The 24,606-nt window shown below is 42.5% G+C and overlaps 1 protein-coding gene across 1 annotated transcript in view; it reads left to right on the forward strand.

Moving 5' to 3' along the window:
• The window catches only part of LOC308080139 (interleukin-1 receptor accessory protein-like 1), a gene marked incomplete at both ends in the record, with an annotated part of 619,302 nt that overhangs the window by 548,600 nt on the left and 46,096 nt on the right, over nucleotides 1–24,606 (forward strand). Inside the window, one exon of the mRNA XM_080421907.1 lies at nucleotides 11,120–11,252. Coding sequence (XP_080278033.1) covers nucleotides 11,120–11,252 — 133 coding nt within the window. The remainder of the gene's footprint in view (nucleotides 1–11,119; nucleotides 11,253–24,606) is intronic.

Consider the following 24,606-nt stretch of genomic DNA (forward strand, 5'->3'; position numbering starts at 1 on the left):
CGCTGTACACAGCCTGTGATTCAGGAGGCGTTGCAGCATTTTCTCCTTGTTACTTCCACTGAGTGCATGCATCACTACTACTAGGGGCTGTGGCTGTTTTTGTCTAGCGGAATTGTTTTGGTTTCTTCATGTTTCTGCTAAAGCCAAAAATAATAGGCTCTCTGCACAGCAGCCGTATTGGAAGGAAATCGGGGCCCTCTTCCTTTCTTCCTTCACAGGTCTTACCAGCAGTGGTGCAAAGTAACTAAGTACATTTACTCAAGTACTGTACTGTCCAGTTTTCAGTACTTTTACTTCTACTCCACTACATCTCAGAGGCAAATATTGTACTTTTACTCCACTATAATTATATGAAAACTTTAGTTTCTAGTTAATTTTTAGATTTCGATAGTACAATACATACATTAACCACTTCAGCCCTATTTAAACTTTGGCTATTTGAAAATAGCAGATCTACAAGTGCACAATGCGTCACGCTGCGACGCATTGTGAGCTTGTATATCTGCTATTTTCAACAACAAAAAAATGCATTTCATACATTTGAAAACTTGTGAGTATTTTTCTACATTACAGTATTGATACTTTTACTCAAGTAAATAATTTTTGTAGTTTTCCACCACTGCTTACCAGTGATACTACTCATAAAGGCTCTGTCTGTTCCAACAGAGTCAGGGTGCTGATATTGTGCATGTTGGCCTCACTGGAAAAAAAACACTCAGCTACCCTAGTGGGTCTCAAAGTGTGGTCCAGGTACCCTCATTATGGTTCCTTGAGGGGGTTCCTTAATGGCCCCCTTACGGGTTCGTAACGCTGAGAGTGCACAAATCATTTTTACACAGAGTTATGGGGGATCGTTGAAATAAAACAAAGTTTGAGAACCACTGTGCTACGGTTAAATGGAGAGCCTTCATTAGTATCATTGGTAACACCTGAGAAATCCAAATTTGTGGGGTATGGCATAGTGCATTGGTTCTCAAAGTGGGGTCCGGGGACCCCCAGGGGTCCTTGAGGGAGTTCCAGGGGGTCCCCAGCTAAATGATAGATTAGGCACCAAATGGACCCTTATGGATCTGTAACTCTGAGAGTGTACACATTTGTACACTCTCAGAGTTACATTGACATAGATTTTACAATATAAATTGCGGTTCAAGTGATAGAAATGCCATTAAATGGGGGTCTGTAGCCCTAATGCATGTCAAACTGGGGGTCCTTGAAATTAAAATGGTTGAGAATCACTGCTAGAGCCGTAAAAAATCATCTCTTATGGGGGTCCCTGGCATATCTTTTGAAATGGGGGTCCGCGGGCTAATAAGTGTCAATTTGGGGGTCCTTGACATGAAAATGTTTGAGAACCACTGTCATAGTGGGCAAACGGGTAAACATTTTGGTGAAAACATCACATCTGACGAGGCCATTTCGCAACACAACACATTGTGAGATTGTAGATTTCCAATTCATGGTGAAGAGATTTGTTGTTGAGGGGGGGAAAGGGAGCCGGCCCTAGTATACACCCCTGGGGGACGCCGGTCAATGAAGTATATTATTGGATTTAAGTGTTTAAGTACTGTGGACCGGGTCTATGGACGCTAGGGACACGCACATTATGAGGTAATACTGTGTGTGTGTGTGTGTGTGTGTGTGTGTGTGTGTGTGTGTGTGTGTGTGTGTGTGTGTGTGTGTGTGTGTGTGTGTGTGTGTGTGTGTGTGTGTGTGTGTGTGTGTGTGTGTACACATTAATGTACGGTTATGCAATGCCTTGTGGGTGCAACACATCAGAACAAGCACTAAAAAGCAACTTCTCCCATGTACACACACGCACACAGGTTTGTATTGCTATACTGGTGAGGACGTCAGCATTTTAGGAATGGCAATGTTACGAATGCCAGTTTTAGAAATGTTTTCAGTTTTTAACGCAAACCCAAAGGCTGAAAATAGCCGATCTACAAGCTCACAACCTCTGGCGACGCGTTGAGCTTGTAGTACACAGTATAGATTGACCACGTTCTGTTTACAATGGCCGTAACTAAGTATAAAGCAGGCATAACCCTAAACCTAACCTCTAAATGTTTAATCCTATAACCCCAACCTGAATCTTTATTCTAAATGTAAGCATACATTTTACCAGTGACACCTGTGGGGGACATTTAGCCCTCACAAGTATAGTGATACAAGTACACACACACACACACACACACACACACACACACACACACACACACACACACACACACACACACACACACACACACACACACACACACACACACACACACACTACAGCAGCTTTCGGTGTGCGCTTTATAATTTGGCTTTAATTGCCTTGTGGTAAATTGCCTCCCACCTCTCTAGACGGAGAGAGAAAAAAAAACATTCCAAACAGGAAGCTAGCTGTGCCCTCACTGTTGTTAGAATTACAAACGCCCTTCCAAAAACCCAGATCTCTCTCTCTCTCTTTCTCTCTCTCTCTCTCTGAAGTGGCACTCAAGAAACCTTGTATCTCCATAATTTCAACTTATTATGTCCCTCCCCTACTAAATCAATGCCCTATTTCGCTGCACACAAATGTCAGGCTAAAGTAGCGAAAGTAGCCGATCCACAACACGTGTCACAATCGCGGTGTGTCGTGAGCTTGTAGATCTGCTATTTCCTGCTATATTTAAAACATTTTAAACATTTTAAAGTATGACTTAAAAGGGTGTCTGTAAACCAATAAAAACCAATAAAAAGTATTGACAAGAGCTTGTGACTAAATAATAACTACATTGGACCCATTGTTTTTTTTTTTTTTCATTTCCTGAAAAGTAACAGTTTCGGACATACAAGGTTTCCACGATACACTGCTGGTTTGCCGCGGGGTTTAAATTATTCAAAGCTGTTATGAGCCAAAAAAAAAACAACAAGAAAATAAAGACTCAGAGAAGCTGGTATGTGACGCGGTGGGTCGATGAAGTTGTGCAGTGTGCTGTGTTCTGTTGGTTCGTGAACATGGTGTGAATGTTATTGTTCTTCCGTTAGCGATGATTACAGCAAATTACTTTTTTTCCCCCTGCACAAGCCGCGTTCCACCGTATCGTCTGTGTCGGGTGGAAACCTCATATGTCCAAAAAACTGTCAGTTTTCAGGATAAAAAAAAAAAAAGTAGCAGATCTACAAGCTCGAAACGGGTCGCTTCGCGTCCCGTTTCGAGCTTGTAGATCTGCTACTTTTGTGTGACGCTGTTGTATGATCAAGTAGGGCGTTAAATCACAAAGAAAATAAACACAAAAAGTCAAAACACAGGAGATAAGAGGTTTCTGCCCGACAGAAAAAATGTGCATATATAGATAGCCTCTCCATAGGTTGATGGCCCTTACTATTGTCAAAACATTATCCAGCACCCATTGTAGCATTTCTTTAATAATAAACCCGAATAGAAGTTGAATGTTAACAGCTTGCGGAAATGCAATGAGAAGCTACTTGGCCATAATTCACCATCAATGTGGAATCACTTTCTCCCCTCATGGTTGTGTTACCTGCTTTATATTTCCCATTCTCTTTTGTCTGCAGTTCATTTACGAAAGAACACATAAAGTTAAAATATGGACATAAGAGGTTTTTGCCCGACGGCAATGATATGCCACCTCTGAGCACTCGGTCACTGTCATTGCGGTTGCATAGCATCCACCTCCCTCCTCCTCTTACTCCTAAGAGAGGATCAGGAGAGCCGCACAGAGAGGTAGCTACTGTAGGAGAGACACACACACACACACACACACACACACACACACACACACACACACACACACACACACACACACACACACCCCTGCATGCACACATCAACTACTACCGATTGTTCCAGGGGGTCCCCATCAAAAGTAGTTAACGTAGCGTCACATTCATCTTATCATTACTTTATCCATATTATGTTGTTTTTTTTCCCAAAAAAATGCAGATCTTCAAGCTGGGAGCTTGTATGTCTGCTAGTTTATTTTTTATATTAGAAAAATAGCGACAATGTTTTTTTTAAACAAATCTTCCCTTCTGGGGGTCCCTGGCACAAAACCTGTTCAGATGTCCGCAGCCAAATACATTTGGGGGTCCTTGGCATGAAAAAGTTTGAGAACCAGTGTCCTAGATGACATCAGCAGGAATACCCCCCCCCCCCCCTCCCCCTCCTCCCCTTTATGTAATAATAAGCGTTGCAGAGTGAGTGTGCAGCATTGGAGCTGTCAATGATACAGCGCTATACACGCTGTTGGGATCCAATGGACTACACCCTCTGACAGCAAAGTATAGCCACGTAGAGGAAGCCCATTTCCCTTTGTCTGCACCTGTCAAAACACACACGTGCACACGTGCACATGCACGCACACGGCCTAAATGCCCACTCGGTAGCCCCACAGAGACCCCTAGTGGAGTGTCCCGCGCTGCGTTTAAATGGTAAACACTAAATTCTGACAGGGCTGCTGACCTCAACCCCTCCAACTTACACACACACACACACACACACACACACACACACACACACACACACACACACACACACACTAGCACCAAGAACGATAACACCTTATCTCTGGAGCGTGGTGGGCAACAATGTTTACCCTTGCCGCTAGCTACACACACCAAAACAACAACAACACCACATCCTCACCACATCCTCCTCTTCCCCCCCATTTATTTTCAAAGTCTCCGAAACAGATTTTCTTTCCCTCTGCCTTAACGGCACGGCGGCACGCAGCTGGCAAACTTTTGACCGCCGCAGTCTTTCGCTAGAGGGGTTAAAACAAATTGTGTGGGGGGGGGCCCCGTCTGTAAAATAGCCCCCTTCTTTTTTATTATCTTTGAACTAGCAAGTACCCAATTACACAGTGCGGCTATCTCCCATCTCGCAGACATCCGAGGCTTGGCCAACGGGGGCTAGCCGCGGCGAGCGGAGAGCGCTAATGAAGAGATGAGCTGATTCACCTCTTTGCCTTCCCTGGCGCACGGGTAACGGCACACCCCTCAAGTCGGATTTTCTTTGCCAGGTTTTTCTTGTTTTTTATTTTATTAAGGCCCCCTACCTTTAAAAAAATTGCTTTGATGGTGTGTGTTTTTTTGTTGTGTTTTGTGTAGGTTATTTATTTGCAGTGTTATTCTTTTTTTTCTGGGGAGCCAGATGCAGTAAGTGTAATGGTGGTACACAGTATATCGTTGTTGTCGGGCAGAAACCATTTCCATATTCTAACGTTTTGTGTTTTTCCGTAAATTAACGCCCTACTTGATCATCCTACAGCGGCAAACAAAAGTTGCAGATCTGCAAGCTCGAAACGTGGCGCGTTTTGAGCTTGTAGATCTGCTACTTTCGCCATTTTTGAATTTGAATTCTGAAAAGTAACAGTTTTGGACATATGAGGTTTCCATCCCGACAGAGACGATATTGTCGGGTGGAAACCTTATATGTACAAAAGTGTAAAGGAGGGAAATGGAGAGAAAAAAAAACTAACCTGCGTTCCAATGGATCCTCTATTGTTTAGCCACAAGCTCTAAATACTTTTCAATAATGAATATGAACTATTCGTTCAATATTTCTAAAACCCACAGACTTAAAGGAGAATTCCGGACATTTTAAGTGTTATCTTTGATGTGTCGTTACTCACCTACCGACGTAAAAAGTGGCGTTGTTTTTTTCCAGAGATTCCCCTGTCGTCATTTTTTCAACCCCCTCCGTTGTCATAATGATAGTCAAACATGCGCTGAAAGTTCCTGAACCTGGCAACTTGGTGTTGCCAGGTAGAGAAACAAGCAACCAGTGTTAAATCGTTCGGCATTAGCGGTAGCCTCTCAGGAACTTTCAGCGCATGTTTGACTATCATGAGACTCTACAATGAGTAGTAGTAGAGAAAAAAATAACTTTGCATCGGTTATAATAGACGAATTTCCCTAAGCCACGCGCTCCCATTATGACAACGGAGGGGGTTGAAAAAATTACGACAGGGGAATCTCTGGAAAAAAACAACGCCACTTTTTACGTTGGTAGGTGAGTAACGACACATCAAAGATAACACTTAAAATGTCCGGAATTCTCCTTTAATCACTGCCACAAAAAAAATGCAGATCTACAAGCTCACATCATCGCGGCGCGTTATGAGCTTGAGGATCGGCTATTTTTTTGCTATACTTTTTGCACGACACACACAACAAAAAAACCCGACATAGCGGCACTATAGTACACTGTGTTCGAACTGTGACTATAGTGTGAGAGGAAAATGAGATGTGTGACAGAGAGACAGAGAGAGAGATAGTGGTATATAGCAGCATATAAGATGGGGAGAGGGCGAATTAAAAAAGCAAGAGAGAAAGTGATCTTTAAGTGGTTGATATCTTTGCAGACACATATAAAGAATAGGCCCTCAGAAGGTGGTTGATGTGAGGAAGCATGCATCCCTATGTGTCTCACGTGGAGAAAGAGTTTGTCATGTGGAGGAGAGGGGCTGTGCCTCCGGAGAAGTGTTCAGTGTGCTGCTTCCTACAGGCCATTGACCCTGTCACTCTTTCCCCATCAGCTTAGACTGTGCATCACATCGTCTTCTAATAAACACTGGGGAAAGGGACTTCAATGACACACACACAAATATAAAAGGTGCCAGCTGAAGCCAGGGTGATGCCATAGCTATGAGCTTGTAGATCTGCTATTTTTTGAATAATCGTGAAAATGTGTGCAAATCTTTGAATATATATATTTTTTGAAAGCAAATATTTTTAACTCAAGTCTTTGCTTCTGGGGGTCCCTGGAACAACTTTTTTTGAGATGGGGGTCCGCAGCCAAATACATATAATTTTGGTGATCCTTGGCATGAGAAAGTTTGAGAACCACTGATTATAGCAACATACGTTTAAAAAAAAAAAAACTGTTAGGATTTAGAAGACATTTGTAGAATCCACAGAAGCAAAGACGTGAGTTACAAATGTTCTCTTTAAAATATGCAGTATATTCAAAGATTTGCTCTTTTTTTTTTCTTTTTCTCAAAAATAGCAGATCCTACAAGCTCATAGCGCGGCACTCGGTGCCGTGCTATGAGCTTGTAGATCTGCTATTCTTGAATAGCCAAAATATAAGATAATGGTTCAAATCTAAAATGACAGATGCTTTCCTGGTCTTAATGGGTTAAAGAACCATTTATTTGGAGACCATAACCACTTAAACCTGTATGCTTCATCGACCGGTGTCAGCCAGAGGTCTATATTAGTCTGCTCCTTTTTTTCTCCCTTCTACACCAAATCATCTCGTCGAAAATAGTCGATCTACGAGTTCACAACGTTGCGAGCTTGTAGAGCGAATGTCTGCCTATTGAGAGAGACACACACAAAATTGGGACGCTAATATTATGGGTTTACGTGCATGGTAAGGTGCACACCATCAAAGAATGTTTTTTTGAGGAACCATTGCTGGTGTTAGTACTTCATTTTTTTTTTGTGGAACCATATAAGAGCCATTTTTTTTAATGTAACCTGACAATGTCCTGCTGACAATGTCCTGCTGATCCAGTCAGAAGGATAGCATTGTTACGTAACTAACAGGTCGAGGAGGATTCCGTCTCTGTCGGGTGGAAACCTCACATATGCAAAAGATATCAATTCAAAAATAGCAAAAGTAACAGATCTACAAGCTCAAAACACATGCCGATTCACGCCGTGTTTCGAGCTTGTGGATCTGCTACTTTTGATGTTTTCGCGTGATGCTGTGTAGGATGAGCAAGTAGGGCATTAATTTACAAAAGAAACCATAAAAAGTTTAAAGTACAGAGATACGAGGTTTCTGCCCGACCGCAACGATTTGCATCCAGATAGATAGCCACTCCGTACTGTAGGTTGATGGCCCTTACTATTGTCAAAACATTATCCGGCACCCATTGTAGCACACAAACCTGAAGAGAAGTCGAATAAATGTTAACAGCCTGCGGAAATGCAACGAGAAGCTATACTTTGACATAATTCACCATAAAGGTGATGTATAATCACTTCCCCTCCTCGTGCTTGTGTGAGGTGCTTTTTATTTCCCATTCCCTTTTGTCTGTGTGTTTAAAATGTCAATGATGGTAATGATGATATAAATCCTGCGTCTTTGCCATGGAAACCATTGTCGCTGCAGCGTTTGTACGCTGCTCTCGATGGTAGTGGTGTTTCTATGTCAGTGGTTCTCAAAACCTTTTCATGTCAAGGACCCCCAAAATGTATATGTATTTGGCCGTGGACCCCCATCTCAAAAATATTTTGTTCCAGGGACCCCCAGTAGCAAAGATTTGAGTTACAAATGTTCGCTTTAAAACATATATTATTCAAAGATTAGCACACATTTTCACGATTTTTCAAAAATAGCAGATCTACAAGCTCGTAGCGTGGCACTCGGTGCCGCGCTATGAGCTTGTAGATCTGCTATTTTTGAATAGCCAAAGTGTAAAATAATGCTTTTTTTTTGCTCAAATCTAAAAATGACACAGATGCGTTCCAGGTCTTAATGGGTTAAAGCTGCACTATGTAACTTTCCTCTTCTATCCCCGGATTTGAACTAGGTTTCCTGCGCAAATGTGCTGAAATGTTTTACCGTTGAGCTAATAGAGCCGGCCTGCTTGATCGGGGGATTAAATTGAATCTTGACCATCAGGTCAAAATTCGTGTCAGATCCTGTGTCTAGGTGAAATCTGACAAATTTTGACACTATCTAAGTGTCGCAATAGAAGAGCAGGGAGACACAATACAACCACTGCAATTGTATAAGTTATATTGCTTTGACATACTGTACTCTACCATACAGTCAGAGTTTTTACACATTATGAATGATAAAAATCAAGCAATAACTAGCAACTAAAGCTGTCAAATAAATGTACTGTAGTGGTGTAAAAAGTACATTTGCGTCTGAGTTATAGTGGATTAGAAGTATGCAAACACAAAGTATTAATACAGCAAATCATCCAAAACTGATTCTTTTCAGGATTCAAATTCAAAAATGGCAAAACAAGCTCAAAACACGGCACTTTAAAATATGGAGATAAGAGGTTTTTGCCCGACAGCGACGGAAATATACCTTGAAATTGTACAAAAATACAGTACTTTAGTAAATGTACTGTACTTAGTTAAGTTAAACCCACTGAGTGCCGGAGGGCTCTGAGAGGCAGAGTGGGGATTTTCCAAGGCCATGGCAGCTAGGTTTAAGAGGGCATCTCTGGAGAATTGGAGCTCAGCAAGGCTCACGCTCAGATCCCTGGTGTTCTTGCTGCCTTCGAATGTACATATTGTAGAAAGAGACACTCGCTTTATGAAGAAAAGAAAAAGATCTCTTTATTTAACTAGATCAGTGGTTCTCAAACCTTATATTTCAAGGACCTCTGTGACTCTCAGAGTTACAGTCCTGTAAGGGTCCAAACAAACAAACAAACAAACAAAACAAACGAAGAGCACCTGTATTTGAGGGATAAAAGTCAAAGCGCAGAGCTTCTCTAGACAGAAATTGGATGGAGTTAGAGAAAAGGACGGGGCGTATGAGTTTCGTTTGGGGTCAGTGCTTGTTGTGGCATCAAATCGACTCTGCACTTGATCACACAACCTCATAACATTGCCTGTTCCATTCGCCCCACCTGAGAGAAAGAAAAGAGAGACAGAAAAAAGGTGTTTTTTTTTTATTGATTTTCGGTATGTCTTTTTTTGCTGCATTTCGACCGTGTTTGTGGTGGGAAAAAAAAAACACGAAACAGAATTCACTCTCCTGGGTTAATAAGATGAAACATCTCAGATGCTGCGGCAAGACATGTGAAAAAAAAAGAAAAAAGAAATAAGAGTGGTTTTTTTCGGGGTATGTTTTTTGTTATAGTGGTGCAAGTTTGTGTGGCTGTTCTGGACTGGACGTGACAAAAGTCTACTAGAAATGAACCTGTGTAGCACTGGATGGATCCAGAGTTGGGACTACTGAGATTTGTTACTGTAGCTGTAATTTATAATTGATGGCAGATTTTGCATGCAAGCGTGCGTTTGTGTGTATGTTTGTGTGTGTGTGTGTGTATGTGTGTGCATTTGTGGACGATTTTGTCATCGCCCCCGTTACCACCAGATTTTAAGATTTCGCTGATGACTTTTAAAGCCTTGCAAATTAAGGCCTGTCTCCCAGCTACATATTTGATATGCTGGAACCGCATGCGTTGGTGTGCAGCCTTAGATCCTCAGGCAGGGCTCTCTTCGTAGTTCCCAAGACTCGCCTCGTCACCATGGGCGATCGGGCTTTTGTGGCCTGGGCACCTAGGCTCTGGAATACCCTGCCCGAAGATTTAAAGCTAGCTAAGGCTAGTGTCATCTTTTAAATCGCTTCTGAAAACATATTTGTATACCCAGGCCTTTCCTTAGAATTTAGATACCCTTGCCTTGCACATTCGGTTGTCTAAATTGTGTTATTTTCAGGGGGCACGGTGGCGCAGTCGGTAGCGCTGTCGCCTCAGCTAGAAGGTCCTGCGTTCGATTCCCGCCGGGGACGCTGTGGGCGTGTTCTCTCCTCCGTGTCATCAGTGCCCATACCCCTAGGTGGGGTTGGTGAAAGGGCCTTTCTGTGTGGAGTTTGCATGTTCTCCCCGTGTGTCCTAGGGTAGGTACCCTCACAAAAACATGCAGTAATCCTGGTCTCTATACTGCCTCCCCCTGGTCACCCGGGGCACCTGATGGAGGGGAAAGGAACTGGTTGGAATAACATGTTCCTATCCACGCGCTTCGTCTAACCAGTGAACCTCCCCCCCTGTCAGGTGATAAGAAGCGGCTTGCTAGCTCTCATGCATTGAAGGAGGCTTGAGCGCCGCTCTAGAATCTCCCTAGGCTGAGAGTTCCCAGGATTACTTAGACAATTGGCACAGGGTGAAACAATGGGTTACAAAATCGTGGGATAAAAATGTGAAAAAAGTGAAATTGTGTTATTTTCAATATAATGTGTACGTGTATGTACGTTTATGTATATGTTTTGGTTTTATTCTGTTATCTTACCTGTGAATTTTAATTGATTGTTGTCTATCCCTTTGGATGTTTTTTAAAGCACTTTGTAACATTGTTTTAAAAGCGCTTTATACATAAAGTTTATTATCATTATTATGATTTTAATGGTGTTTCCTGTCTCCCACAGGCACGCCTCTCAACCTGACGTGCAGGGCGTTCTTCGGATACAGCGGAGACGTCAGCCCGCTCATCTACTGGATGAAAGGAGAGAAGTTCATCGAGGATCTGGACGAGGAGCGGGTCCAGGAGAGCGACATCAAGTAAGAGCCTTGATGACAAATGGTTCAGTTCGGGTTCCAAATGGACCCTTTACGCGTCCGTAGCCTTGGATCAAGACTATCATAGATGTGTTTCATCGAGTCTGACTTCTGCTTTCGTATCTATGATGGTCTCGGTCTCTATCGCCATATAGTCACTGGTAATCTCCGTACATGTACCCAAAAAAAAAACATATAAAGTGCTGACCCTGTAGCCACGGATGTTAAGTCGAAATTAGGAACCTGTGTGCATTGTATTAGTCCGTTTTAATCCCTATATTGGAGCCTCAATCTACTATACCAGTGGTTCTCAACCAGTGGTCCTTGGGGGGGGGGGGTACCAGGGGGTCCCCAACAAAATGAGTTACCGCTTAGCTTTGGCTATTCAAAAAAATAGCAGACATAGCTCATAGCAGATATAGGTGCCACGCTATGAGCTTGTAGATCTGCTATTTTTTAACAATCTTGAAAATGTGTGCAAATCTTTGAATATATATATATATTTTTTTTAAAGCGAACATTTTTAACAAAAATCTTAGCTTCTGGGGGTCCCTGGAACAAAACATTTTCAGATGGGGGTCCGCGGCCAAATGTATATCAATTTAGGGGTCCTTGGCATGAAAAAGGTTGAAAACCACTGTACTAGTGATTATCGTCAGTGTTTTGTTCCGTTATTTTCTATGGCTGAACAATATGTTTTGCTTGCAATACATCGGATTATGTATTTAAAATCTTTTGTAATGAGGTCAATATGAAACTATGATCCTGCTAAATCAATTGAGTGAATGTGTGAAGGCATTGAAACCCACGTTAATAGACCTGTTTGATTAGATTACAAAGCTCCCCACTACCTTTATCGACAGACTTGGCAGTACACCAATTATTGGCTTTGCTCAGCTACACCTGTCACAAATTATGCATAATATGCATATTATGCATGTTTCATAAGCTGTTTAATAATGCAAACAGATATGCATGCTTTACAGTAGCATGGCAGCTCTGTTTGAGTGCATTGCTGTAGTTTTGCTCAGCACTCTTTGGTTCACTGATAACTTTAAAGTGATATGCATTTTTATTGGTCCTGAGTAAATATGGCCTTCCTAAAGAATTTCAGAAAAAAAACAAATCTGAAAAATGATTCACTTGCAGAAGATTCAAATTTTCAAAGAATAAAAAATTAAATCCATAAAACAAAATAAACCTTCCTGAGTCTGTAGACACAAAATGAAAGTTTACCTAACAAAAACAACATGAGGAGAAAAAAATAAGAAAACCGTGGGGTAATCGTCCGCCCGGTACAAACATGAAATGAGCTGTCACTTTCTGATTTTCTCTCTAAACTACGGGAACAGCTTACGAAAAAAGAAAATGGGGGAAAAAAAGCTAAGTGAACTTTGGAAAACAGCACCGCTGATTCCTTCCCCAAACAAAAAATGAAAAATGAAAAAATTGCACCACGCAGAAGTCTTAAAAGCACAAAAGGAAGAAGCACTTTGTTGCTGTCGGGCAGAGACCTTGTATCTCCATATTTAAATGTTGTTTTTTCTTATTTTTGGGGATAAATGAATTCCCCTACTTCGTCATTCAAGAGTGTCGCACAAAAGTATAAACAATTAACAATAAAAAAAGGAACGGAACGTTTTGGACATACAAGGTTTCCACCCGAACACCGACGACCAATTTGAAGTCTTTGGATGGGCCATCTCAAAGTGCTGCAGGCGGTCCGTTTTAAGCGCTGCCACGGGGAGACACAGGCGTCTACTGAATTAGGAACACCCGCAGAGTCTACAAACTGCAACAATTAGCAGCAAGTTCACAGCGGGGAAGTGTTAGTCTGTGTTAGAAATACATTACAGCGGGAAGTGTTAGTCTGTGTTAGAAATAAGTTACAGCAGGAAGTGTTAGTCTGTGTTATAAATAAGTTACAGCAGGAAGTGTCTGTGTTAGAAAAAAAATGCAGCTGGGAAGTGTTTGTTAGTCTGTGTTAGAAATAAGTTACAGCAGGGTCAGTGTTAGAAATAAGTTACAGCGGGGAAGTGTTAGTCTGTGTTAGAAATAAATTACAACAGGGAAGTGTTAGTCTGTGTTAGAAATAAGTTACAACAGGGAAGTGTTAGTCTGTGTTAGAAATAAGTTACAGCAGGGTCAGTGTTAGAAATAAGTTACAGCGGGGTCTGTGTTAGAAATAAGTTACAGCGGGGAAGTGTTAGTCTGTGTTAGAAATAAGTTACAGCGGGGAAGTGTTAGTCTGTGTTAGAAATAAGTTACAGCAGGAAGTGTTAGTCTGTGTTAGAAAAAAAATCAGCGGGGAAGTGTTTGTTAGTCTGTTAGAAATAAGTTACATCGGGGTCTGTGTTAGAAATAAGTTACATCGGGGTCTGTGTTAGAAATAAGTTACATCGGGGTCCTGGAAATGCATGCGGCCCACCCACTCTGACCACGTAACAAGGCTGCCGTGTAAGTGGTCAGATTAACTGCTGAATTAAGAGGTTTCCCAATTTGCCCAAAGAAAGAAAACACAGAACAATGAACAGCGTTGCTGCATCAGTCCTGCTGGACCCTTCAGTATAACACACGGAAGAGACAAAATGGTTTGCAAAGCTTTGCGACGGCATCTGAAAAGGATGTTTAGCCCATGTGAGAGGTAGGCCTGTTCGACTGGCTGACAAATTGACTTTTTTTTAAGTGGCTAAGATGGCCCTTGGCCTGTGATTTGTCAGGGGTGAAACCTATACTTTGTAATTGGCCGGATGCCTCCGCGGACGTTTTTGGCGTTACGCGGCAAAGCTGATGGACACTGTTATTAATGTCCAATGTAGCTGCTGAGAGACCAGCACTTGACCGGTTTGAACCCGTTTAGACCTGGAACGCATCTGTGTCACTTTTTCATTTGAGCTAAAAAAGCATTATTTTACACTTTGGCTATTCAAAAATAGCAGATATACAAGCTCGTAGCGCGGCACGAGTGCCGCGCTACGAGCTTGTTGATCTGCTATTTTTGAAAAATCGTGAAAATGTGTGCAAATCTTTGAATAATAAAATATGCATTTTTAACCCTATCCTTTGCTTCTGGGGGGGGGGGTCCCTGGAACAAAACACTTTTGAGATGGGGGTCCCCGGCCAAATACATACCATTTTGGGGGTCCTTGACATGAAAAAGTTTGAGCACCACTGATATAGAAACATACATTTTTTTTCCAGAAAACTGTTGGGATTTAGAAGACATTTGTAGAATAGAATCGGCCTCAGGTCTTAATGGGTTAACCCCGGCCATTTCTCCCAGAACTTGAGTTGAACCTCTGATGATGAAGCACCAAGCACTCGGTACCACTGGACAAGCTCCTCAGGGGGAAGACACAGCCTCCTCGGCCCCGGGTGACTCTTAAATGTTGGGCTGTCGTCGCCATCATGACATTTTAGTATTAATTGTCATGCAAATAATGCCATTAAGTCATGTAAATTATGACTACAATTTACATATTGTTGCTGTAGGGCAGAAATCACACAATCTCAATTTTCTAACTTTTTGCGTTTTTTTCGTAAATTAACGCCCTACACTACAGCGTCACACAAAAGCATCAAAAGTAGCAGATCTACAAGCTCGAAATGCGGCGTTCAGCGTTGCGTTTTGAGCTTGTAGATCGGCTACTTTAGCTATATTTGTTTTCCTGAAAAGTCACAGTTTTGGACATAATGGTTTCCACCCGATAGAGACTACATACAATGCAAAGCTTATTACTGAAATATACAAAGCAATTCCTGACAATCACCTGTAACAATGCTCAAAATGTATAATTTGCAGTGCTATGGCCAAAAAAGACCACTGTTAACCCATTAAGACCTGGAACGTGTCTGTAATTCTTTTATTTGAGCTAAAAAGCATTATTTTACACTTTGGCTAGCAGATATACAAGCTCATAGCGCGGCACCGAGTGCCGCGCTATGAGCTTGTAGATCTGCTATTTTTGAGAAATCGTAAAAAATGTGTGCAAATCTTTGAATATATATTTTTTCCAGCCGAACATTTGTAACTCAAATTTTTTGCTTCTTTTTGGGTCCCTGGAACAAAATATTTTGACCAAAATTGTATTGGCCAAATACATATACATTTTGGGGTCCTTGACAAGAAAAAGTTTGAGAACCACTGACATAGCAACATAAGTTTTAAAAAAAAACAGTTATTAGAAGACATTCTATAAACAGACATTTTGTGGAATGGGTTAAAATCTTCCAATATCCTTACGGCACACCAGTGGGCCCCGACCCACAGGTTGGGAATGGCTGCAGTAGACTCCCTCAGAGCCATGCTGCAAAAAGTGTGGTTGTGCTTTGTTCTAATTCAGGTAGGTGTATCTGGAAAAAAACTGAAGCCTGTTGTGGATATTTGTTCCTCTGCTGGACAGAGAGAGAGGCAGGTGGTTCGACAGTGAAGCACAGATGGGAGGATGAATAGATAGTAACCCTCCCCCACACACCACCCATATTTTGCACAAGGTTTCTTTTTTATTTCATTTTATTATAATTTTTTTCTTTGAAGTGGAAATGACTCACGTAGAAGTATTCACTGAAGGGCTTTGCCTGTATTACACGAAATGGAGCTTTTGGCACAAAGTTTCACCATTGGGGAATTCACACTCGCGTGACACCAACATTTGTGACTAAATAACTACCTCACAGTAGTACGGAGATGAGAACAACATGGACTCTTCAAATAGCCGATGCATAATACTGTAGGTTTAAAGTGCTCGTGTGGCCTATTACAGTCGCTTCTTTTTTGGGCTTGTTTTCGTAGACCTGGTTGCCTATTTCTCTCGCTAAATTAGCCTGGGAGCCAGCCTGATTCACTACGTTTGGCTGATTCTTTTTTTCCTCACTTCGCTTATGAGTCTGGCCAGCCTCCGATTTGGCTCCTATTTCAATTACGTAGGCAAGTCAGGAAGTGACTCGAGTTTTACATTGGACAACACTGGTCCTGCCCCCCCTAAAGACCAATCAGAAGCCGCGGGTCGTTTTCACCCGTGCTGTGCACGGAGATAGGAGGCTTTCCAGACTGTTTAGCGAGTGAGGAAAAAGAAATCCGCCAAACGTAGCGAAGCAGTCCGGATCCCAGGCTAGGTGTAAATAGCTCAGTGGAAGAGTAGGGAGACCAACTCCAAGCAACCACTGCAGATGGGCTAGTTATGTTGTATTAACATACTCTACCATACAGATTGGTTCAAATAATGTTTTATTCATTAAAATAAGTTTGGAATCACAGCTTTAACAGCTACCAAATGATATCCACATACATCCACGCAAACAGGCCATGCTGGCGAGGTACAGTGCAGCCAACTTGCTAATGATGCTATCAGTCAGTGCAACAACCAAATACTGGGAAAAAAAGTTAAAAAACAATTAAAATAAATAAACTTCAGATTTTTCGATTCGTTGCTGTCGGGCAGAAACCCTGTATGTCCAAAACGGTTTATTTTCAGGAAATGGAAAATTATTATTATTTAGTCACAAGCTCTTGTCCTACTTTTCATCGGTTAACTATTTATAAAACCCACTGACACACACAACCGCTTTCACTTTCACAAAAAGTTTAAAAATAGCTGAATTGGCAGATCTACAAGCTCACAACATGTCGCATTTTGAGCTCGTAGATTGGCTGTTTCCTCTTCTTTTGAGCATCACTCTTGCACGACGAAGTGGGGCATTCATCTGTGAAAAAAAAAAAACATATGGACATCCAAGGTTCTCTGCCTGACAGCAACGATATGCAAAAACATCTTACATAAAAAAAACATTGGAAAAACGAGAGGCAGTGAGTCCCCATACTGAGCAATGCAACTGGGCTAATTCACAGCTTGTCTTATGGGCAGTGGTTCTCAAAACTTTTGATTTCAAGGACCCCCAGTTTGTTATGCATATAGGGCACAGGGACCCCACCATGACTCAGAGAGACCCGTGAGGGTCCATTTGGTTCCTTTTTACCGGTGTTGATTTCGTCGACTAAAACTATGACGAAAAATGTTCGTTGACTACCTTTTTTCACAGACGAAAACTAAATAAAAACAAAATAAAAGCTAAGCTATGATGACTAAAACTATGACTAAATAAAAACATATGGACATCCAAGATTCTCTGCCTGACAGCAACGATATGCAAAAACATCTTACATAAAAAAAACATTACTATTTACATTTTGGATACACTTAGGGTGTATCCACCCTCACAACGCGCTGCGACGCGTTGTGAGCTTGTAGATCGGCTATTTTCAGCATGCAACCAAGTGTAAAATCAGCCTTTACGACGCCATCAAGGCCCGTCATAATACATTTTAGTCTCACTTTAGTCGATATGATCTTATGATATTTAGTCAACTAAAACTAGACTAACAGTAAAATTTCAGATGACTAAAATATGACAAAAAAAACTAAATGGAATTCGATTCAAAAGACTATGAATAAAACTGAATCAAAATTTGCTGTCAAAATCAACACTACTTTGTACACTCTCAGAGTTGCAGTCCTGTATAAAAGGCCAGTCCACGCCAATGCAACTCCTTTGCATCTCCTTGCAACTCCTTGCAACCATTATCCCCAAATGGCCCCGGTCTGCAAACGGTCAGTCCAGACCGCTGCAACGGTCTCTAAGACGGGCGTTGGTGTGGGCTGGCTTAGGGTTCTTCCGCTTATCTGGAGTCACATCACGGAGGCAGCAGTTCCAGCAGAGAATCCCGGACTTCCCTTTCCCCTGACCACATCAGTCAGCTCTGACCGGGGGGTGAATTCTCAAGGCGTTCCCAGGCCAGTCGATCATGTCACGATCGTGACATTTTAGTTGACGATGAATTGTCATACAAAAAAAAACTGTAATTGCGATTAATGACTAAATTGTGTTTTTGGCATTGAACATCGGAACATAAATCAAAACACATTCATGCTTGACCTTTAGGCTTTGTAAACACAAACTGCATAGGGCAGATATGACAAATAACTGATGTATACACAGGAATGACTGGCAGCCGGCAACAATAATCAAAATAAATAATGTACTATGGCCAAAATAGACGATGCATTTAATACTTTTATACTAAGTATTTTCAGAAATAGCTGATCAGCTCTGTTTTGCTATTTTGCAACAGATGCATTTATCCAATGAATGGAAATGATTCTGACAATTATGACAAATATTTGTGATTATTTCAAATAATTGCACATCAATTGTGACAGGCCTGCCAGTGTGGAGATATGATCCCTGAGTCTGAGAAAGAGCCACTTTGGCTCGAAGGCACCCTATTCACCTCAACTGCCTCCTTTCCACGCAAAGATGCAGCAGCTCTGCTCTTTCTACGAGTCTCTCACGGATGACTGAAGATTCTCACCTTAATCCCTAAGGGAGAGATGCCTGTCACCCTCCTGGGAAAAAGGATCTTGTTCTTTCGGCCGTGACCCACACTTCATGACCATAGTTGTATCTGAGACGATATAGGAACGAAAGATTGACCGGAAGATCCAGAGCTTTGACATTCTTGTTCACTTGTCGTCAGAAACACTTAAGGCATACAGTTACTTGAGTAAATGTACTTAGTTACTTTACACAATGAATAGATCTTCTGTTTTTACTGTACGCTGCTGTTAAACCTGAAAGTTGTTGTCATGCTGTAGGCTGTAATCTAGCGCTAGGCAACCCAGTAATGATGTCGTCGGGGGGGGGGGGGGGGGGGGGGTGTATTCATTTAATGTTAGAGTGTAATGCCGAAACTAGCTCAGGAACTTAGACACATTACTTAGAGTATATATGTCACAGTACGTTTGGAGAACCAGTACGATTGAAGACAGAGCGCTCGTTTTTAGGCACGGGGCTTCGGGGCGATGCGGGGCTTTTCGAGACAGGGTTTATTAGCGAGGCTCGCGAGGAGGAGGAGCTCCTCCTCCTTCTCCTTCTCCTCCTCCGTGTGTGTGTGTGTGTGTGTGTGTGTGTGTGTGTGTGTGTCAGGGAGAAACTAAAACAAAAGCCAGCAGAACACAATAAAAGTATCTTAACAGTCCACCTGATTCGAATGCTATCTGCATTGAATGGGGAAATAGGCGAGTTTATTAGACCTTTGAATGGGCGAAATAGGCGACCTACTTACCTACCCACGTTTTATCAGACCATTCATTGGGTGTTATCAAGACATACTAACCTACCAACTGACATGACTTAATAGTTCAGTTTAGGTTTCGCTTTTGGTTTTGGACCCTGACGGAGGCGCGCAGTCACAGGCGAACTGTCACCCCGTGAAGGACCACAGAGGGAGCTAAGGCGACCGAGTTGCCGTCCTGAACGGTGTGACGTTCGCCTGTGCCTACTCAGCGCCGTTTGAGTTATGTACCGATAGGCACAGAATCGTAAATATTGTTGTGCGGACTGCTCCGCCTCCAAGTAGGTCAGTAGCTCCTGAATGAATGGTCTGATAAATCGCGGGTAGGTAGTAGCCTATTTCGCCCATTGAAAGGTCTAATAAACTCGCCTATTTCCCCATTCAATGCATTGATAGCACTCGAAGCCGGTCACACACGCGCGCACGTGTGTGTGTGGTCGCGGCAATATATGCTTGTGCACAAGCCTGGCTTGTGGCTCCCTCTAGTGTTGCTTCTACAGAATTGCTGGGTGGGTGGTAAAAACGAGCGAGCCTTCTTCAATCGTACTGGTTCTCCAATCATACTGTAACATATACAAGTTTCAACTCCCTGCAGTTTGACTTTCATACCGCACTGAAATGAATGGAATCCATTCCAATATGCTTCCTCGAAAATCTAAACACACTAAAGGTATGCTATATCGAAAACGGTTGGCAGTAATGTCAAGTATACACCGTACTTTCATCGCCCGCCAGCTCCAATGTGCCAGTTTAGCACACTGCCATGGTATCCCTCACACTCTCACACACACACACACACACACACACACACACACACCACCTGGTTCACACAGCCTAGCACGCACTCACGCACGCACACTGGTAGTGTACACATAACACGTTGTCGTTTGTAATCATATCCAATCAGCCGCCACTTCCTCTCACAAGCACGTTCTCATGTAAACTGATGTATAATGTGCGTGTGCGCTCGCTAATCACTCTATTAACATAATGCACACGCACCAAATCAATTAAAAATAACCACACAGCATCGTCAGGGTTGGTGAAAACAATAACAGGACAGCAAAGATAGCACAGGTAGCTTCCTATACCCGCCGTTGCTGTCGGGCAGAAACCTTGTTTCTCGGAAACGAGGTTTATTGTGACTAAATAATAACTACACTGTATCCATTGGAAACACAGGTTCCCCTCCCCCACATTTCCTCGAAAGGTCACAGCTTTCGGACGTACAAGGTTTCCGCCCGGCAACAAAGCTGAATGCCGGAGTCTTTTATTTTCCCACTATTCAACAGCCATTTAGCTGGGCCCAACACGGGGACGGCGACGACGACACACATGGCCGCACCCACCCCCCTTTTAAAAAGCCATCAACAGAGATCCATATCTCACCCTCACGGACCCTGCCTGCCTGTCTGTCCCTGCCTGGCTGACCACACAATGGAGAAGGATGGCAGGGTTTACAGAAAGCTCACAGGGTTCACACCGAAATGGAAATTAATTTCTCTCTCTCCCGACACTCACAGATACGCACACACGCACGTGCACGCGCGCGCAAGCGTGTTTGTGTTGCTATACTTGGGAGGACATCGAACATTTTAGAACGGCGAAACTGTTTTGCCATTTCCAATCAAAAGTAACGAAGTAAATATACTCAAGTACTGTACCCAAGTACAATTTTGAGGTACTTTTACTTTACTGGAGTGTTTGTCTATACTTTTACTTCTACTCCACTACATTTCAGTGGCAAATATTGTACTTTTACTCCACTACAATTATTTTATTATTACACCAGAAAACATGCATTAACCACTTAAGCCCAATTTTATACATAGGCTATTTGAAAATAGCCGATCTACTATTTTCAAACATTTTAGTACTTTTACTTTATGTACATTTTGATACCAATACTTTTGTACTTTTACTCAAGTACATTTTGAATTACGGACTTTTACTTGCAACAGAGTACTTCTACATTGCAGTATTGATACTTTTACTTAAGTAAAACATTTGAGTACTTTTCCCACCACTGCCAATCGTGCTGTACGTGGTAGATCTGCTATTTTCGGTGCATGACACCGGCACACAAATAAAGTATACATTCGGCATAAGTCCGACCCCAAACCCCTATAAACCTAACATCTAAAATAACCTATAATGCCTATCCCTAACCCCAACCTGAACGTTTCTTAATTGTAGATCCTGACCTATTCTAAAACTGTGTTTCAAACCGTAAAACAGCCATTTGTGAGGACCAGAAAAAACTGTCTGTTTCTCAAGTTATACTTATACGTTTGGGCCCTCACAAGTATAGCACACACACACACACACACACACACACACACACACACACACACACACACACACACACACACACACACACACAGAGGACAGCACATGCTGGCGCCTGACACCTTCATGTCCCCGCAACAACAAAAAAACGAGGCCTTGGAACCCAGTGGTGACGAGGCGGTCATTTCCGCACCCCTGCAGCACCGTGGTCTCAAAAGGTGTTACCTCGTGCAGTAATTGGGTTTCTATGAAGCAGCTGGCTCAAACATGCCACAGATTGCCCCTAATGGCGTGTCCATTGTAATGGCCGGAGAAAAGGTTTTGGTTGCTGCAAGCCTCTATAGCCCCATTATTTTCTATAACGGGGACGTTCAATTAAGGAGCGCAATGTTTTAAGAGCAAACAGCGTTGCTATGGCAGATTAAGTGCTATGCTCCCGTTGTTATTCATCCGCACCGCACTTAATAATCTGCATGGTTTAGTCCACTCATTGAGGAACAGGAATTAGATTTGTTTTTTTTGTGCGTGTGAGAGTTCCAAAGCCCCTTGATAAACGGAGGAGATGAACAACCGAGTTTGTACCTGTTTATTATGCATGGTTATTGGCCCGGCCCTATGCGTCATTGCAGGTGAGAGACATGGAGTATCCTTAAAAGAGAGCATTATTTCCCCATTCATCATGTCTGCTTTTGTAAAAGGCAGCCGCGCGCGCGCGCGGGGGGGGGGGGGGGTTCAGTTTGCCTGCTGCAAAGCCCTGCCAGCCCCCCCACCCCATATCCCCACTACCAACAACAGCTCATTTTTATTTATTTTTTGCACAGTTTAGATGAACCTAGGGGTCTCCAAGATGTCGCTTAGCGAGCAACCATTAGCTCGAAGCCATTAGCTCGCTGCACGTTTCCGAGTGGCTCGCTAAAGGTTCAAAGAATTATGTACATCGACAGAAGGTATAAAAGGAGATGAAAGCAGTCTCTTGTTTACCGGACCAGACGAGGAACGGCCAACGCAACAAACAGAGCCTTCCGTTTAAAGTGGCACACATTCTAACGAGGCTCAAAAAAAAGCTTTTCATCCATGGCGGGATTGTTAAACAGGCTATGACTTGTGGGTGGCTGAAACTTTTATTAAAGGAGCATAAAAGTTAGACAGAAAGGATGTACGCCATCATCAACATCAACATCGTTCATCGTTTCTGTCTAACTTTTATGCTCCTTGAATTGACGATGTACAAGAAGGGCTTTACACTCACCCACTCGTCATTAAAAAGAACGAATGCACCGCCAGCTCAGGGTCTGGTCAAGAAGTGCTTTGTTTTGGTTTTTCACCAGAGCGCTTTTTTTTTTATCCAAGTGGTTGAACGAATACCCGTAAAGTTTTGCAATGTTGCCTGTTTATTCTTCATTTTTTGTTTGCCTAAAATGCCTTGTTAGTATTCCAGCCCCTCCTAGGCGAGACCAAGGACCAAGGGGCACAACAGCCTCAAGCTGGAGCTAATTGCATGCCTTGTTTTCCGTGATGAATGTCGGCAATATTGTGAAAGAGGCCATTTTGGGTAAACCGTAGGACAAATGTAAAAAACTATTCCCCCGCAAGGTGTGTGGTGAAGGGGACAAATGCGATGAAAATGCATTGGTAATCATCTTAAACGGCACTCGTTGAATATTTAACCCGTTCAAAGCTCCTATAAAAGCAGACATCTGATCAAATACTCCACCACAATGTAAAAATAATAGTGTGTTTTTTTCCCCCTCTGTTGTTTCAACCCAGAGTGGGTTTCATCCACTCTTAAGTTTGTGACTCATGACATTACGCACTGTGCAGTGGAATTGTATTGTGACAGTTGTAGTATTTTTGCCGTGCCAGCGTGTCACAGCCGATGTGCGTCAAGACCCATATCGAGTCTGAGTCATGTCACTGCGCGACAGGACGACGTCGGTTGTCGTTAGTCATGGCTTGTCCTCCTGTGCTCTTAACCTACTGGTTCTCAATGTTTGCCAGGGGTCCGAGAGAGGACCCTAACCGGTCTTTAACTCTGAGAGTAAAATCTGGGTCCCAGAGATAAAAATGTGTATCAAATGGGGGTCCCGTGGCCTAATGCATATCAAACTGAGGTCATTGATATGTAAAAAGGTTGATAATCATTGCCTTGACCCAAAGCCATGGTAGGCCTGAAGAAAGGGAAACTTAAATGAACACATTATGTCCGGAATGTATTATTTTAAGATATTTTCAGGTCGATTTTTACGACTCCTCTGGCGACGGCCATGGCTGGAGGCATTGTTTAAGTGGCACTATGTTGTCCACACGTATATTAATACATCCATCCGTCCCATTCTCATGAATGTGATATCTCAGTATAATGTCTTGAGGGAATGTATTCAAATTTGGCACAAACGTCCGCTTGGACACAAGGATGAACTGATTAGATTTTGATGGTCAAATTTCAAGGTCACTGTATAAAATGGTAAATAGTGAATTTGAATAGCACCATTATCCAAATGGTATACTGTAGAATGTGCATTACATTCACACACTGACAGTGAGCGGCAGTGGTGGAAAGTAACTAAGTACATTTACTTAAGTACAATTTTGAGGTACTTCCCATTCCCATTTCCAATGCTTTTACTTCTATTCCACTACATCTCGGATCCAAATAGTGTACTTTTACTCCACTACAATTATTTGAAAACTTTATAGTTACTAGTTAGTTTGTAGTTTTTTTTTCAAACGTCCCAACCATCTGACCACCTCAGGGGCCTTTAGGATCTGGAGGCCCGTTTCAAGAGCTAATGCGGGGCACCCACATATTACCGTTCACCCCACTGGTGCACTATGTCCCCCTGACTGCAGCATCAATGACATACAGTCAGAGAACAGTAAGTAGGGGTGCAAAGGATCACAAAACTCACGGTTCCGTTCGGTTAGATATTTTGGTGT

Source organism: Gymnoscopelus braueri (genome assembly GCF_963280865.1).
Source record: "Gymnoscopelus braueri genome assembly, chromosome: 24".
NCBI lineage: Eukaryota > Metazoa > Chordata > Actinopteri > Myctophiformes > Myctophidae > Gymnoscopelus > Gymnoscopelus braueri.